The sequence below is a fragment of the Hyperolius riggenbachi genome, chromosome 11, assembly GCF_040937935.1.
Source record: "Hyperolius riggenbachi isolate aHypRig1 chromosome 11, aHypRig1.pri, whole genome shotgun sequence".
Classification (NCBI taxonomy): Eukaryota; Metazoa; Chordata; class Amphibia; order Anura; family Hyperoliidae; genus Hyperolius; species Hyperolius riggenbachi.
The window spans coordinates 120,824,737-120,839,462 of record NC_090656.1 but is presented as its reverse complement, the minus strand read 5'-3'; the positions used below and the strand labels follow the sequence as shown (position 1 = coordinate 120,839,462).

At 46.3% G+C, this 14,726-nt stretch overlaps 1 protein-coding gene across 1 annotated transcript in view; it reads left to right on the top strand.

Moving 5' to 3' along the window:
* The window catches only part of LOC137537869 (mucin-5AC-like), a 385,525-nt gene that overhangs the window by 145,665 nt on the left and 225,134 nt on the right, over positions 1-14,726 (top strand). The window contains exon 11 of the mRNA XM_068259817.1: positions 10,828-10,874. Within this exon, the coding sequence (XP_068115918.1) occupies positions 10,828-10,874 (47 nt within the window). The remainder of the gene's footprint in view (positions 1-10,827; positions 10,875-14,726) is intronic.

Below are 14,726 nucleotides of genomic sequence, written 5' to 3'. Positions count from 1 at the left end.
GTCTGAGGGCAAGACGGTCATTTGGGTGGTAGTGGACAGATTCAGTAAGATGGCTCATTTTGTCCCTTTGAAAGGACTCCCCTCGGCCCAGAAATTGGCTGATCTCTTCATCCAGCACATTTTCCGGCTGCATGGCATTCCGGAGAATGTAGTGTCAGATCGGGGAGTCCAATTTGTTTCAACGTTTTGGAGGGCCTTCTGCCATCAGTTAGACATGGATCTTGCATTTTCATCAGGCTACCACCCACAGACCAACGGCCAGACCGAGAGAGTTAACCAATCCCTGGAACAGTTCCTCAGGTGTTATGTTGCAGTTGCGCAATCTGATTGGGTAAAATTGTTGCCGTTTGCGGAATTTGCGCACAACAACCTGAAAAGCTCCTCTTCTGGGTTTTCCCCATTCCAGGTAGTGTCAGGAAGATCACCTAAGTTTGCTCCTTTGCCGGTCGCATCTACACCGTTCCCAGCTCTGGAAGACTGGCAGAGGGCTCTAAAGGAGATTTGGGGAATGGTTAAGAGGAATCTGGGGAAGGCTTTCCAAACCCAGAAAAGACAGGCAGATAAAAGACGGTCTGTAGAGTGGAAGTTCTCTCCAGGGGATTTGGTGTGGGTATCCACTCGACATTTGGCCTTGAAGCAACTGTCACCCAAACTGGGCCCTAGATTTATAGGACCATTTCCAGTGTCCAAGAACATCAATAATGTCACTTACGCGATTGATCTCCCAGCCAGTATGAGAGGTGTGAGATAATTCCATGTGTCTCTTTTGAAGCCAGCAGTGCATGTGGATTCCTCTGCCCCCCCCCCCCCCCCCCTGTGTTGGTGGATGACCAACCAGAGTATGAAATTGAAAAGATCCTGAACTCTCGCTTAGTGCAGAATTCCGTGCAGTATCTGGTCCACTGGAAAGGATATGGCATAGAGGAAAGATCTTGGGTGCCAGATTGTTGCATGCATGCGGAGAAATTAAATTAGGAGTTTCATGACTTACATCCTGGGAAGCCTGGTGGGAAGTGTCTGGAGTCCACTCCTCGGGGGGGGGGGGGGGGTTACTGTAATGGATTGCGGAGACACCGCCGCGTGGTCTGACAGCGAAGCGGATGGTCCCGCGTTTAGACCGGCGGTTTCTCCGCAGCAGCATGCATCTGGTTTGTCTGAGCCTAGTAGTGCACACAGATGGAGAGCTACGCGCGCGCGCTAACAGGCAGGCCCTTTATGCCAATAGGAGAGGGATCAACTGATCAGGACCATCAGCTGATTCCAGCGCAGTAGGTGATTGGCTGAATGGGACTGGGCGACGCTGAGGAGCGCTCTGCTATATATACATCTTGCCTGTCAGTTGCTGGTTGTCTGCCGTTGCGAATGCTTATGTGTTAGCACTCAGACCATAGTCAGATCTCATAGTGTGTTAGAACCAGGTGGATCTGGGAATTCACACTTAGCCAGATTACTGTGTTATTACTGTGTTATACTTTAGACCAGTTCCAGGGTGTTGAGACCACGGACCTCACACCCAAGCTTAGGGATACTGTGTTATTACTGTGTTATACTTTAGACCAGTTCCAGGGTGTTGAGACCACGGACCTCACACCCAAGATTAGGGATACTGTGTCATTGCTGTGTTATTCTTTAGACCAGTTCCTGGGTGTTGAGACCATGGACCTCACACTCTAGACTAGGCCTCTGCTTGATATCTGTTATGACCTATTGCTCTCTTGACCCTTCTCCTGCTCTCTGATTCGGTACCTACGCATATCCGATTACCTGTTACCAACCCTGCCTGTCCCTGGTTACCGAATCAGCCTTCTGTCTCTGTACCTTATCTGCTCGTGTGTTGCTGACCCGGCCTGGCTGACCCTTCTACCTGTGACACCCCCCGGTGGGGTGTCCAGTAGCTGCAGGGACTTCCTGTCTCTCAGAGGGACCTCTCTGCAATCCAATCAGGGACTCTATCTCATAGGAGTCCTTTGACTGCAGTAGAGTCTGACTCCCAACAGTTTAGGGAATCACTGGCTCTCTGGTTATCTCCAACCCTGACTAGGAGATACTCGTTATACGGTCTAGGGTCACCTGCTCCTCAGGTGGTCCAGGCTCATATACTGTTGCACCAAACACTTACACTTTATCAGGTGTCCAGAGATTAGTTATACGTGTATTATTGGTGATTCTGCAGATCATCAATAATCAGGTATAAATCTGTATTCTTGGTGATACTGCAGATCACCAATAATCAGATTCTCTCTGTGTGCTGACACCGATCGTTACAGTCAGCCACTTCAATACCTGATATTTAACTCTTTCAGGCAAAGAAAGAAAAAAAAGGAATACAGCATAGTTATTTGTATGCTAGGCACTGTACATACACACGTCTATCTCATCATGTCACATGTCACTTCGGGTATGCTTTAAGGTGTAAAAACCGTGATAATCAAAAGGGTTAATTATATTATTTTTTTGCTCTTTGGGAGCTCAAAAAATTTAACATAGATAAGGTGAAAACAGAGCTAAACAGGTGAAAAAACTTTGTGAATCATCCCCAACGAAGTCTAATCCAGTGACTACATTACACCTTAAGCAGTTACCTACTGCACCTCCTTTTATATTGGAAATAAATAATTTCCTTTTATAGGATTGTGGACTGAGGCTGTAAGGGACACTTGAGCACAGCAAGGGACTGGAAGATGAACCACAACATGATTACTAGTCTAATACAGTATCCACTAATGCAGAAGGGCAGAAAAGTACTGTAACTAGAAATTTTAAAGCAGCAAAACTTCTGATAAACACACTAGACAGAGAAATAAATTATTTCACAAAAGAAAGGACATTCATATAGCAAATGTAAATTCTCATACTCCATTTTTGGAAAAGTATTGAAATTGGGACTTACCCCTAAGTTAAAAACAGAAGGGACTAGTGTTGTCAAAGATAACTATAAACACAGATGAATGATCATACAGGAGCGCCGAGTGCCAGTATATAGAAATAAATGATATCATAAAAGCTATCTTCCACATATGCAGACTGCTATGTCCTGGATTTGCTCTTAAAATACATGTTACCAATCAATCTTTTGATAATTTAGGGTTTTACATCTGGAAAGGAAGAAATTAATGCATCAGTATTTATTTGATTTCAATTTTAACCCCTTTTCTTTTGATCAACCCCCGAAGTGAAATTATTTTCATACCACTGTTGTGGCTCCCTGATTCTCTGACTAGCTAGGATGATGTCATCCAGGAGGCCGCAATAGCAGCATAGGGGGTGATATTTTGGCTGGGAACGCGAAGAATCACGTCGGGTCCTGACGGCAAAACCGGAAGTGGTCCCCGGCGGGGATGGGAGGATCAGAGAGACACGGCGAGGGCACTGATCAGATGCAGGGGGCTGAGGGAAGCCCCAGGTGAGTAAAACTCTTTTTTTTAAGTGACTTAAGTGCCACTTTAAAGAGAAATCAGAAAACAAACAATCCAAAAAAAATAATAGATGCCTAAGAAGAGGGAAGAGACTTGATCCTCCAGAGGTTTCCTTTGTCCTCCTGGAGACCACCTCTGCTGCCTGGGACCCTCTTTATGATTGCAACTGCACACTTCTTTATGCACAAGTGTGGCTGTACTATGTCTGGACAAGTAGGGCCATGCTTGTGCAATGGACAAGTAGCTTCTGCTTACTGCACAGGTAGGTGTGGCCATATTTGCACGGCTGCAGTATGGCTGTGCTCATGCATGAAGAAGGGTGTGGTCTGGTCCACATATCTGACAAGCTCTTGTTGGAAATGTTCCAATGGTCTGCATGTTGCAAAGGTGAGGATGTAAAAAACCTTTGGAGGATCCAGAGGCTTTCCCTCTTTTTAGGTAAATATCTATTTTTTTTCTTAATTGCCTCTGGTACACTTTAAAGGGTGTAAACTACGAAAAGTAGAAGGACTAGAAACTGTAAATGTGCCTCTTATTTCATTATTGGTAGCCAGTGTTGCGTATTTTTCAGACCATAAGATCCTCTGGACCATAAGACGCACCTAGGTTTAGAGGGCAAAAACCATGAAGAAAAAAATACTAAACCTGGTGCATCCATGGTTCAGGGACATCTTGTGGATCTTCTCCCCTCTCCAATTAGGTGCCCCTGTGTCCTTTAAAGTGCCCTCTGTGTGCCCTTAGGTGCCCCCTGGTCTGTCCCATCCCCCTCTTACTCCTGTCTTTTTCTCTTCTCATCTCTCTAAAGGCATCTGCGGGGAGTGTGCAGGATGGTAATGCCCCTGCGGCTGTCCCATCCCTCTAGACTTGTCTGCTCCTCCCCGCAGTCCTTTTTTTTTCCCCGTCTCTAATCTGTGGGGAATGTGCAGAATTGTAATGCCCCCATCCGTGTCCCCGCAGCTATCCTGTCCTTCTAGGCTTCTCTGCCCCATCCTCTTCTTTGCCCAAGACATCTATGGGGAGAGTGGAGTCTGTGCCTGCTGCAGTGGCCGTGCACGCTGCCGAAGTCTATCTTCCTTCACTTCCACATTGATGACTGTGATAATATAGTTGTGTGACACTGATTAGACAGGCAACCTTAAGGAATAAATTAAATAATTTTATTCCAATTGTTTCGGAACATATTAACAGTCAAGTCAGCATATCCATAAACCGATAATCCACAGCTACAAACAGCAACAGGGAATACAAATCCACATGTGTCTCCAATAGCGAAGTCCATCCACAGCAAGGGAGACAAAGCTTCAAATGTTCACATCTTCTCCTCCAAAGCTCAACTGACTGTGAACTCTCCCTCTGCCCTATGAATCTAGTCTGATGGATAAACTGCAGACTAGCTGTCTCTCAGGCATTGCACTACACAGCATGAGATAATCAGAAGACAATGCTCCAGAGATAATGACCAGTCTCTACCAGTCCTGGTCAGCACTAAAAGTTCGTACACACACTCTATTTGCAGGAACGATGGGCCCGTCAGACCCTCCCGCTGGGCGGGCGTTCCAGCGACAGTAGAGCGTGTGTACAGTTTGTCAGGTAGACTGATGAGGCTGTTTCTGAACGATCCGCTGAGCAGATCATTCAGGAACGGCCTTATCAGTCTGCCGACACACTGTACACACGCTCTACTGTGGCTGGAACGCCCGAACAGAGGGAGGGTCTGAAGGACCCGTCGTTCCTGCAAATAGAGCGTGTTTACGAACCTTTATGTATACTATGGTACACACACTATTAAATACAGTAAACAGCAAAATACAATAAACAGCAAAAATTACTGGACCCCACAGCAGCTTTACCCTGGAGGATTACTGCTCATCATCTCTGCACTGTGATGTGCATCGGTAAGCCACAGACTTCACTCTCCCCATAGATGTCTTGGGCAAAGAGGAGAACAGCAGAGGAGGCGGTATTGACAAGGCTAAAAGGACGGGACAGCTGCGGGGACACTGGGGGGAGGGCATTACGATCTTGCACACTCCCCAGTTGCCTTAAAGAGATTTACATTGCTGCGGTAATTCCTAAGTGGGGGACAACTGGCACCAGACAGCATTCAGACCATAAGATGCAGGGACTTTTTACCCCCACGTTTGGGGGAGTGCGTCTTATGGTCCGAAAAATACAGTATATGTTGATTAATAATAATGTGTATATTAAGAAACATGCACAAAAAATGATTAACCAATGATTTGTAATTATCTGAGGAAAAGGATACCTTTGTCTGATTATGTGGCTCTTCTCAACAGGTTGTTTGCATCTCTAAAGGCTACCTATTTAAAGGATACCACAACTGAAATGTGACATAATGAGATAGACATGTGTATGTACAGTGCCTAGCACACAGATAACTATGCTGTGTTCCTTTTTTTCTTTCTCTGCCTGAAAGAGTTAAATATCAGGTATGTAAGTGGCTGACTCAGTCCTGACTCAGACAGGAAGTGACTACAGTGTGACCCTCACTGATAAGAAATTCCAACTATAAAACACTTTCCTAGCAGAAAATGGCTTCTGAGAGCAAGAAAGAGGTAAAAAAGGGGGAATTTCTTATCAGTGAGGGTCACACTGTAGTCACTTCCTGTATGAGTCAGGACTGAGTCAGCCACTTACATACCTGATATTTAACTCTTTCAGGCAGAGAAAGAAAAAAAGGAACACAGCATAGTTATCTGTGTGCTAGGCACTGTACATACACATGTCTATCTCATTATGTCACATTTCAGTTGGGGTATCCTTTAACCTCCTGAGCGGTATGGACGAGCTCAGCTCGTCCATCACCGCCGGAGGCTGCCGCTCAGGCCCTGCTGGGCCGATTTGCTTCAAATAAAGTGCAGCACACGCAGCCGGCACTTTGCCAGCCGCGTGTGCTGCCTGATCGCCGCCGCTCTGCGGCGATCCGCCGCGAGCAGCGGCGAAAGAGGGTCCCCCCAGCCGCCTGAGCCCAGCGTAGCCGGAACAAAAAGTTCCGGCCAGCGCTAAGGGCTGGATCGGAGGCGGCTGACGTCAGGACGTCGGCTGACGTCCATGACGTCACTCTGCTCGTCGCTATGGCGACGATCTAAGCAAAACAAGGAAGGCCGCTCATTGCGGCCTTCCTTGTTTATTCTGGGCGCCGGAGGCGATCGGAAGAACGCCTCCGGAGCGCCCTCTAGTGGGCTTTCATGCAGCCAACTTTCAGTTGGCTGCATGAAATAGTTTTTTTTTAATAAAAAAAAAACCCTCCCGCAGCCTCCCTGGCGATCTCAATAGAACGCCGGGGAGGTTAAAGGATACCCGAGGTGACATTTGACACATGATAAGATAGACATGGGTATGTACAGTGTCTAGCACACAAATAAGTATGCTGTGATCCTTTTTTTTTCTTTCTCTGCCTGAAAGAGTTCAATATTAGGTGTGTAAGTGGCTGACTCAGTCCTGACAGACAGGAAGTGACTACAGTGTGACCCTCACTGATAAGAAATTCCAACTATAAGACACTTTCCTAGCAGAAAATGGCTTCTGAGAGCAGGAAAGAGATACAAAGAGTCAATAGTTAATAGATTTTAGCTCTGGCATACTTCAATTAATGTGTCATTGAGCAAAAACAATAAAACAGTTAAAACTTAAAAAGTAGATTTAAACAAACAATAAAACTGTGGAATATCTTGAAAAGTCATTTTTAGGAGAAGGAAGATGGATACAATCGTTTAATCTGCTTAGAAGTGCCAAAAATGACAGTGTTCGTATTAAAGGAGTAATCCAAGGTGAAAATAAACTAATAAGATAAACAGTTGTTTCTATCTCCCTTCTTCTTTAAAAAATGACTTTTTTAGATATCCCACAGTTTTAGTTTATATTTAAATCAACTTTTTAAGTTTTTACTGTTTCATGACCTCTTCTCAACGACACATTCATTAAAGTATGCCGGAGCTAAAATCTTTGAAAATCTATCTTTCAGAAGCCATTTACTGCCAGGAAAGTGTTTTATGGCTGCAATTCCATATCACAGAGGGTTACGCTATAATCCGACCCGGCCCTGGCCCAGTAAGAAGCTGTCACTTGCATACCTGAGTTTTAAATCTTTCAGGCAAAGAAAGAAAAAAAGGAATGGAACATAGTTATTTGTGTGCTTGGCACTGTACATAAACATCTCTGTCTCATCATCTCACATGTCACCTCCTTTAAACTGTCCTTTAAACTTTCTTTAGTGAAAAGGGATTTGCTGCACAAAACTGCAATAATATTGCTGTTCACAGACAGAACAAAGGCAATATTACCGTTACTACTGGAATTGAGTACCTTGCGTTACGCTATTAGCAAGTCCTGCGGGTCTTAAGTAGTGCGAGCTTTGCCTTCTTAACGCATGTTGCTAATGATTGTTACCATTAGTAATGAATGTTTCCTCAGCAATGTTCGTGTTATTTGAGTACCATGGACAGATGAAGAGGAGGCAGGTGCCACCAATTAAAAGCTCTTCTAGTTTATTGGCAGGATGTCATCATGCTCCGAAGGCTTGACGGCAACAGCCAGCTGTTTCTGGCTGCAAACCATGCAGCTAGGTTGGTTGCACAGCTTGATAACAGGCAGAAGGCAAGAGCAGAAGGCCATAAACAGCAGACTGTTGCTGTCAAGCCTTCAGAGCATGATGACATCTTGCCAGTAAACTAAAAGAGCTTTTAATTGGTGGTGCCTGTCTCCTCTCGATCTGTCCTATTGTTGATCATAAGCTCAATCTACACGTTACGATTCTTTGTACGATTCTATTACGATTCTATTTACGATTCGATTAAATCCAACATGTCCGATCGGGATTCGATTCAATTCGATTTACCATTGTTTTGCAATGGCAAATCGAATGGAATCAAATCGAATCCCTATCGGACATGTTGGATTTAATCGGATCGTAAATAGAATCGTAATCGAATTGTACAAAGAATCGTATCATGTAGATTGGGCTTTAGAGTGCAGGGGTCTGTCTAGGCCAGGCATGGGCAAACTTGGCCCTCCAGCTGTTAAAGGGAACCAGAGAGGAATGATTTTTTTCAAATAGAAAAAGAGTTTATACATACCTGGGGCTTCTTCCAGCCCCATAAGCCTGGATCGCTCCCACGCCGCCATCCTCCGCTTCCTGGATCCGCCGGTACCGGGCCCGTCACTTCCGGCGGACGCGGCCAATTGTCCGCATCACAGGGGCTCTCTCCATACCCGTACGCATGCGACTGCGCAGTAGGCAGCCGCACACATACTTGTATGGAGGGAGCCCACTGTGATGCGGAGAATTGGACGCGTCCGCCGGCCGACTGGCCGACTGGCGGTAATGACGGGACCCGGTATCGGCGGTTCCAGGCAGCGGAGGACAGCGGCGTGGGAGCGATCCGTGCGTATGGGGCTGGAGGAAGCCCCAGGTATGTATTTTTGATCCTCTCTGGTTCCCTTTAAGGAACTACAAGTCCCACAATGCATTGCAGGAGTCTGACAGCCACAGTCATGCCTGATAAAGGCAAATGCATTGTGGGACTTGTAGTTCCGTAACAGCTGGAGGGCCGAGTTTGCCCATGCCTGGTCTAGGCATTGGCACACCAGCCCCCTCTTCAGCGAGTGCCACTTCATCCCTTGTGTTTCTACTTGAGTACCGCGGGTCACACTAATAGTGCAACTTGCTTTACACACTGCTAGTAGTAACTGTAATATTTACGTGTGCTGTCTGCCCCACAGTTACTGCAATTTAGTAAATCAATCCCAAAGATGTGTTAACAGCATTTTAACCATTTAGTGAAACTCAATCAGAGGTGGTTTGTATATCATTCAAGAGAATAGTCTTTTATACTGATTGTGCTCTCTATCTATCTATCTATCTATCTAACTATCTAACTATCTATCCATTTATATTTTAATACAGATTTTATAAATATTAAATGAAAATACCTGGTGCGTGAGATCTTAGCTCCTTATTTTCACCCTGGCAGCCTTCATCTCCCTATTCCCTCCCTTGCCCCTCCCTCTCACTTTGAAGTCATGCTATGTCAGCAGGGAGACAGTAGGCAGTGCGATCTCTTTGCCATACTTTATACCCATGTGACTAATGCTACGTACACACATGCGACAACGATCGTTTGTTGAGACCGACGAACGAACTTTTAATTGATGAAAGAACGACCTAAGTAAAGTTAGTTTTAAAAGGTGTGTAACGATCTGATCGTTAGAACGAACGTTACATCACGTAAAGCAACTATTGCGCCTGCGCATAAAAATGAGAAGTTTCACGGAGAACTTGTGAAATGCGCATGTCAAGCCTAGTACGAACGACCGTTTCCAACGATGTACTACTTTTGCAAACGATCGTTTGTTGAGACCGACGAACGAACTTTTAATTGATGAAAGAACGACCTAAGTAAAGTTAGTTTTAAAAGGTGTGTAACGATCTGATCGTTAGAACGAACGTTACATCACGTAAAGCAACTATTGCGCCTGCGCATAAAAATGAGAAGTTTCACGGAGAAATTGTGAAATGCGCATGTCAAGCCTAGTACGAACGACTGTTTCCAACGATGTACTACTTTTGCAAACGATCGTCGTTGTTTAAAATCCGCCGAGACAGAACTTTCTTTTGTAGCGATTTGGCTCGTTCGTCGTTTGCCTTAAAGAGACTCTGTATCAAAATTTTGAGCCTTATTTTTTCTATTCTATAAGTTCCTATACCTGTTCTGATGTGGTCTGTCTTAATGCAACCTTTTCTAGTTGCACTGTCTCTGTAATAAATCTTATCTTCTTTCCTCTGTTGTGTCTGTCTGGCAGAGGCTGGAATGTGTGGAATGTGCAGCACTGCTTGTCAGTGGCAGAAGCTTTACACACCCCCTCCAGGCTCTGCATGAGTCACACCAGATAGCTGTTCACAGCCTATGATACTCTGGTTAGAAGCCAGTCATTTGTTTGTAAACACTGCCTAAAACTGTTAATTACAAGCCAGGATTGCAGCAGGGAGTGACAGAAACAGCACAGAGGGGCACAGGGGAACATAAGGAATAGAATGGTATGCTTTTTATTGTAAGAATATTAGAGTACAGATTCTCTTTAATAGTCGGTGGTTCGTTTTTTGTAACAATCGTCGTTGGTAAAGATCGGGGAACGATCGTACGCACCTTAAGTTGCAAGGTATTCAAACTGATGGGGAATGAGATGTCAGCTTTATATTTCTGAGCAGGAGAAGCATTGCTACAGAAGGTATTATCTTTTTTATTTTGTAAAAATTAAAATTTTGTTTTTTACAAAACTTTTTATGCATCAGTATTTGAAAATGTTCTGCTATATGTATTTAAAATTGTACCTGAACTAGGGAGTTCTGCCATAGAGGTTTAGTTCCTTTCTTTTCTGTCTTCAAATATAGCATCTGCACAAATGGAACACTGAAGTGCGATCCTGTAGACAAACCAGGTAATCTTAAACTACTTACAATATGACCACGAATAGTTACTAATATTACGGTAGATTGCAGTAGGGTATTGTAGCTTTTCAGTTCTTTTTAGCCAATAAATGGTATCATCCTGACTTAAAACTTCTTGCTAATATTAGATTGTACAGCACATTCTTTATCATATTTACCACTTTGCACAAGGCAACACCTTAGGATCAATTAATGCACATCCAGACTAGTACGTCCATCTATGTCTGTCTGCAAGCATGAATATCCACTGCAATACAACCCTGTATCCCAAAACCCGTTTATGCAAAAAGGGCACCGAGGAAAAAATTTCAGCTTTAATAGCCATACTTAACCCTGTTCTCACCCTAAACCCTTCTTCTACCAATGCATAACCTTAACCACCTACCACCACTGCTAACCTTAAAGCGGAATATAACCCTGCATTTCAACTTTGCTCTAAAACATTATTTACAGCATATTCTATGCAACCAGCATTTTTTTTTTTACCAGACCAGCATTGGAAGGGTTAAACACAGAGGTTTAAAGTTCCGTGGATAGATATGCAGAAGTTCAGATAGATACATTCCACACTTAGATACATTTATGTAAACAAAATGTATCTATGTAAGCTTCGGATGCGTCTGCAGTTCTCTCCAGGAACTTTAAAGCTCTGTGTAACCCTTCCAATGCTGGTTGCATATAATATACTGTAAATAATGTTTTAGAGCAAAGTTGAAATGCTGGGTTATATTCCGCTTTAATCAGTAAAAACTGGTAATTTTTGGGCACCACAGGCACTTAAACTTGCCCTTATACCCGATATTTGAATGGTCACCTATGACAGTGCCCAAACTTCTATTAGGTTAGTTAGCACTGGGCTAGCAATGTGACTGGAAAAACTGAAGTTTTTCAGAAGTAAAGAGGGGAAGGGGTACTTCACTATGTTGATCATTGTCAAAGAAAATACTGAAGCAATTGAGGAAATCTGGTCTTCAACTTGAAATTGCAAAGACGTATGGAATTTTATCTGAAGTACAATATATCATTAATAGATTCAAAGAATCATGAGGAATCTCTGGATGCAATTGAGAAGGGTAAAAGCCAAGATATCTTTGGGGCGTACATGTAAAAAAGGCTCCTGGTAAAAAGGGTGTCGGATATAGACACAGTGGCGGACATACGGCCGTGCAGGCCGCTGCTTCAGGGGCCTATTAAGTATTGCTGTTTTTTTTTTTTTTTTTACTCTTTATTTTTTTTAACCTAGGGGCCCCGACTCCTGTCCTCCCCCCTCACCTCGGGCCCCCCCCCCTCATGCGGCGGGAGAGCGGAAAATACAGGAAGTCTCCGGGGCTGCAGCAGACGCTAGAGGCAGCTGCCGCTTGGTCTCCCCTGTCTTCAACTCTGTATCTCTGCTCGCTACTAAACCAGGAAGTAGCGAGCAGTATACAAAGTTGGAGACATATCGGAGACCAAGCGGCAGCTGCCTCTAGCGTCTGCTGCAGCCCCAGTGACTTCCTGTATTTTCTGCTCTCCCGCCGCGCATACCGGGAAGGGGGCCCTGAGGTGAGGGAGGGAGGATAGGAGTCGGCCCCCCACACGGATAGCTACCTTACCCACCCGGCTACCTTACCCACCCGGCTACCTACCCGGCTACCTAACCACCCACCCGGCTACCTACCCGGCTACCTAACCACCCTGCCGGCTACCTAACCACCCGGCTACCTACCCGGCTACCTACCTACCCGGCTACCTACCTACCCGGCTACCTACCCACCCACCCGGCTACCTGCCCACCTGGCTACCTAACCACCCTGCCGGCTACCTACCCACCCGGCTACCTACACCCCCACCCGGCTACCTGCCCGGCTACCTAACCACCCACCCGGCTACCTACCCACCCGGATACCTACACACCCACCCGGCTACCTACCCGGCTACCTAACCACCCACCCAGCTACCTACCCGGCTACCTAACCACCCACCCGGCTACCTAACCACCCAGCTACCTACCCGGCTACCTACCTACCTGGCTACCTACCCACCCACCCGGCTACCTACTCACCCGGCTACCTAACCACCCTGCCGGCTACCTACTCACCCGGCTACCTACACCCCCACTCGGCTACCTACCCGGCAACCTAACCACCCGGATACCTACACACCCACCCGGCTACCTACCCGGCTACCTAACCACCCACCCGGCTACCTACCCGACTACCTAACCACCCACCCGGCTACCTACCCGGCCCCCTAACCACCCACCCGGCTACCCACCCACCCGGCTACCTACCCGGCTACCTAACCACCCACCCGGCTACCCACCCGGCTACCTACCCGGCTACCTAACCACCCACCGGCTACCTACCCGGCTACCTAACCACCCACCCGGCTACCTACCCGGCTACCTAACCACCCACCCGGCTACTTACACACCCACCCGGCTACCTACCCACCCACCAGGCTACCTACCTACCCACCCACCCGGCTACCTACCAGCCCACCAGGCTACCTACCTAAAGACCCACCAGGCTACCTACCTACCCACCCACCCAGCTACCTACCCACCCACCTACCCACCCACCAGACTACCTACCCACCCGCCTACCCAGCCACCCACCAGGCTACCCACCCACCCGGCTACCCAGCCACCCACCAGGCTACCTACCCACCCGGCTAAGGGCTACCTACCTACCCACCCGGCTGCCTACCTACCTACCCACCAGGCTACCTACCACCAGGCTACCTACCCACTCACCCACCAGGCTACCTATCCACCCAACCACCCATGGGAGCTGCGCGCTGGATGGAGGCTGGGACAGGAGGTCTGCTGCTGCAGGTGAGTAAATGGTTTTTTTATTATTTATATTAGCAGGTGTATGTTCTGGGCAGGTCTGCCACATGATTGCGTGTATGTTCTGGGCAGGTCTGCCACATGATTGCATGTATGTTCTGGGCAAATTTGCTACATGATTGCATGTGTTTTCTGGGCAAATCTGCCGACATGATTGCACGTATTTTCTGGGCATATCTGCCGACATGATTGCACGTATTTTCTGGGCATATCTGCCGACATGATTGCACGTATTTTCTGGGCATATCTGCCGACATCATTGCACGTATTTTCTGGGCATATCTGTCGACATCATTGCACGTATTTTCTGGGCATATCTGCCGACATCATTGCACATATTTTCTGGGCATATCTGCCGACATCATTGCACTTATTTTCTGGGCATATCTGCCGACATGATTGAATGTATTTTCTGGGCATATCTGCCGACATGATTGCACGTATTTTCTGGGCATATCTGCCGACATGATTGCACGTATTTTCTGGGCATATCTGCCGACATGATTGCACGTATTTTCTGGGCATATCTGCCGACATGATGTGTATTTTCTTGAGAAAACCTGCACAATTATGTGAATTTTCTGGGGAAAGGGTCACCAAAACTTGGGCCCACTGTCTTTGCGTTGCACTTTTCAAGGGAACCTGAGGTGAGAATAATCTTGAGGCTGCCATATTTCTCTCCTTTTAAGCAATACCAGTTGCCTGGCTGCCGTGCTGGTCCTCTGCCTCTTATTCTTTCAACCATAGACCCTGAACAAGCATGCAGCAGGTCAGGGGTTTCTGACAATATTGTCAGAACTGACAAGATTAGCTGCATGCTTGTTGCTAGTGTAATTCAGTTTATTACTGCAGCCAAATAGATCAGCAGGGCCGCCAGGCAACTAGTATTGTTTAAAAGGAAATAAACCCTCACCCCGGGTTCGCTTTAAGTTAGTTAGCTCCGCCCTCATCTGGTCATTGCCACGCCCATATTTTGCTGCGGCGCGCTACGCACGCCGCAGGTCGTAGGGCG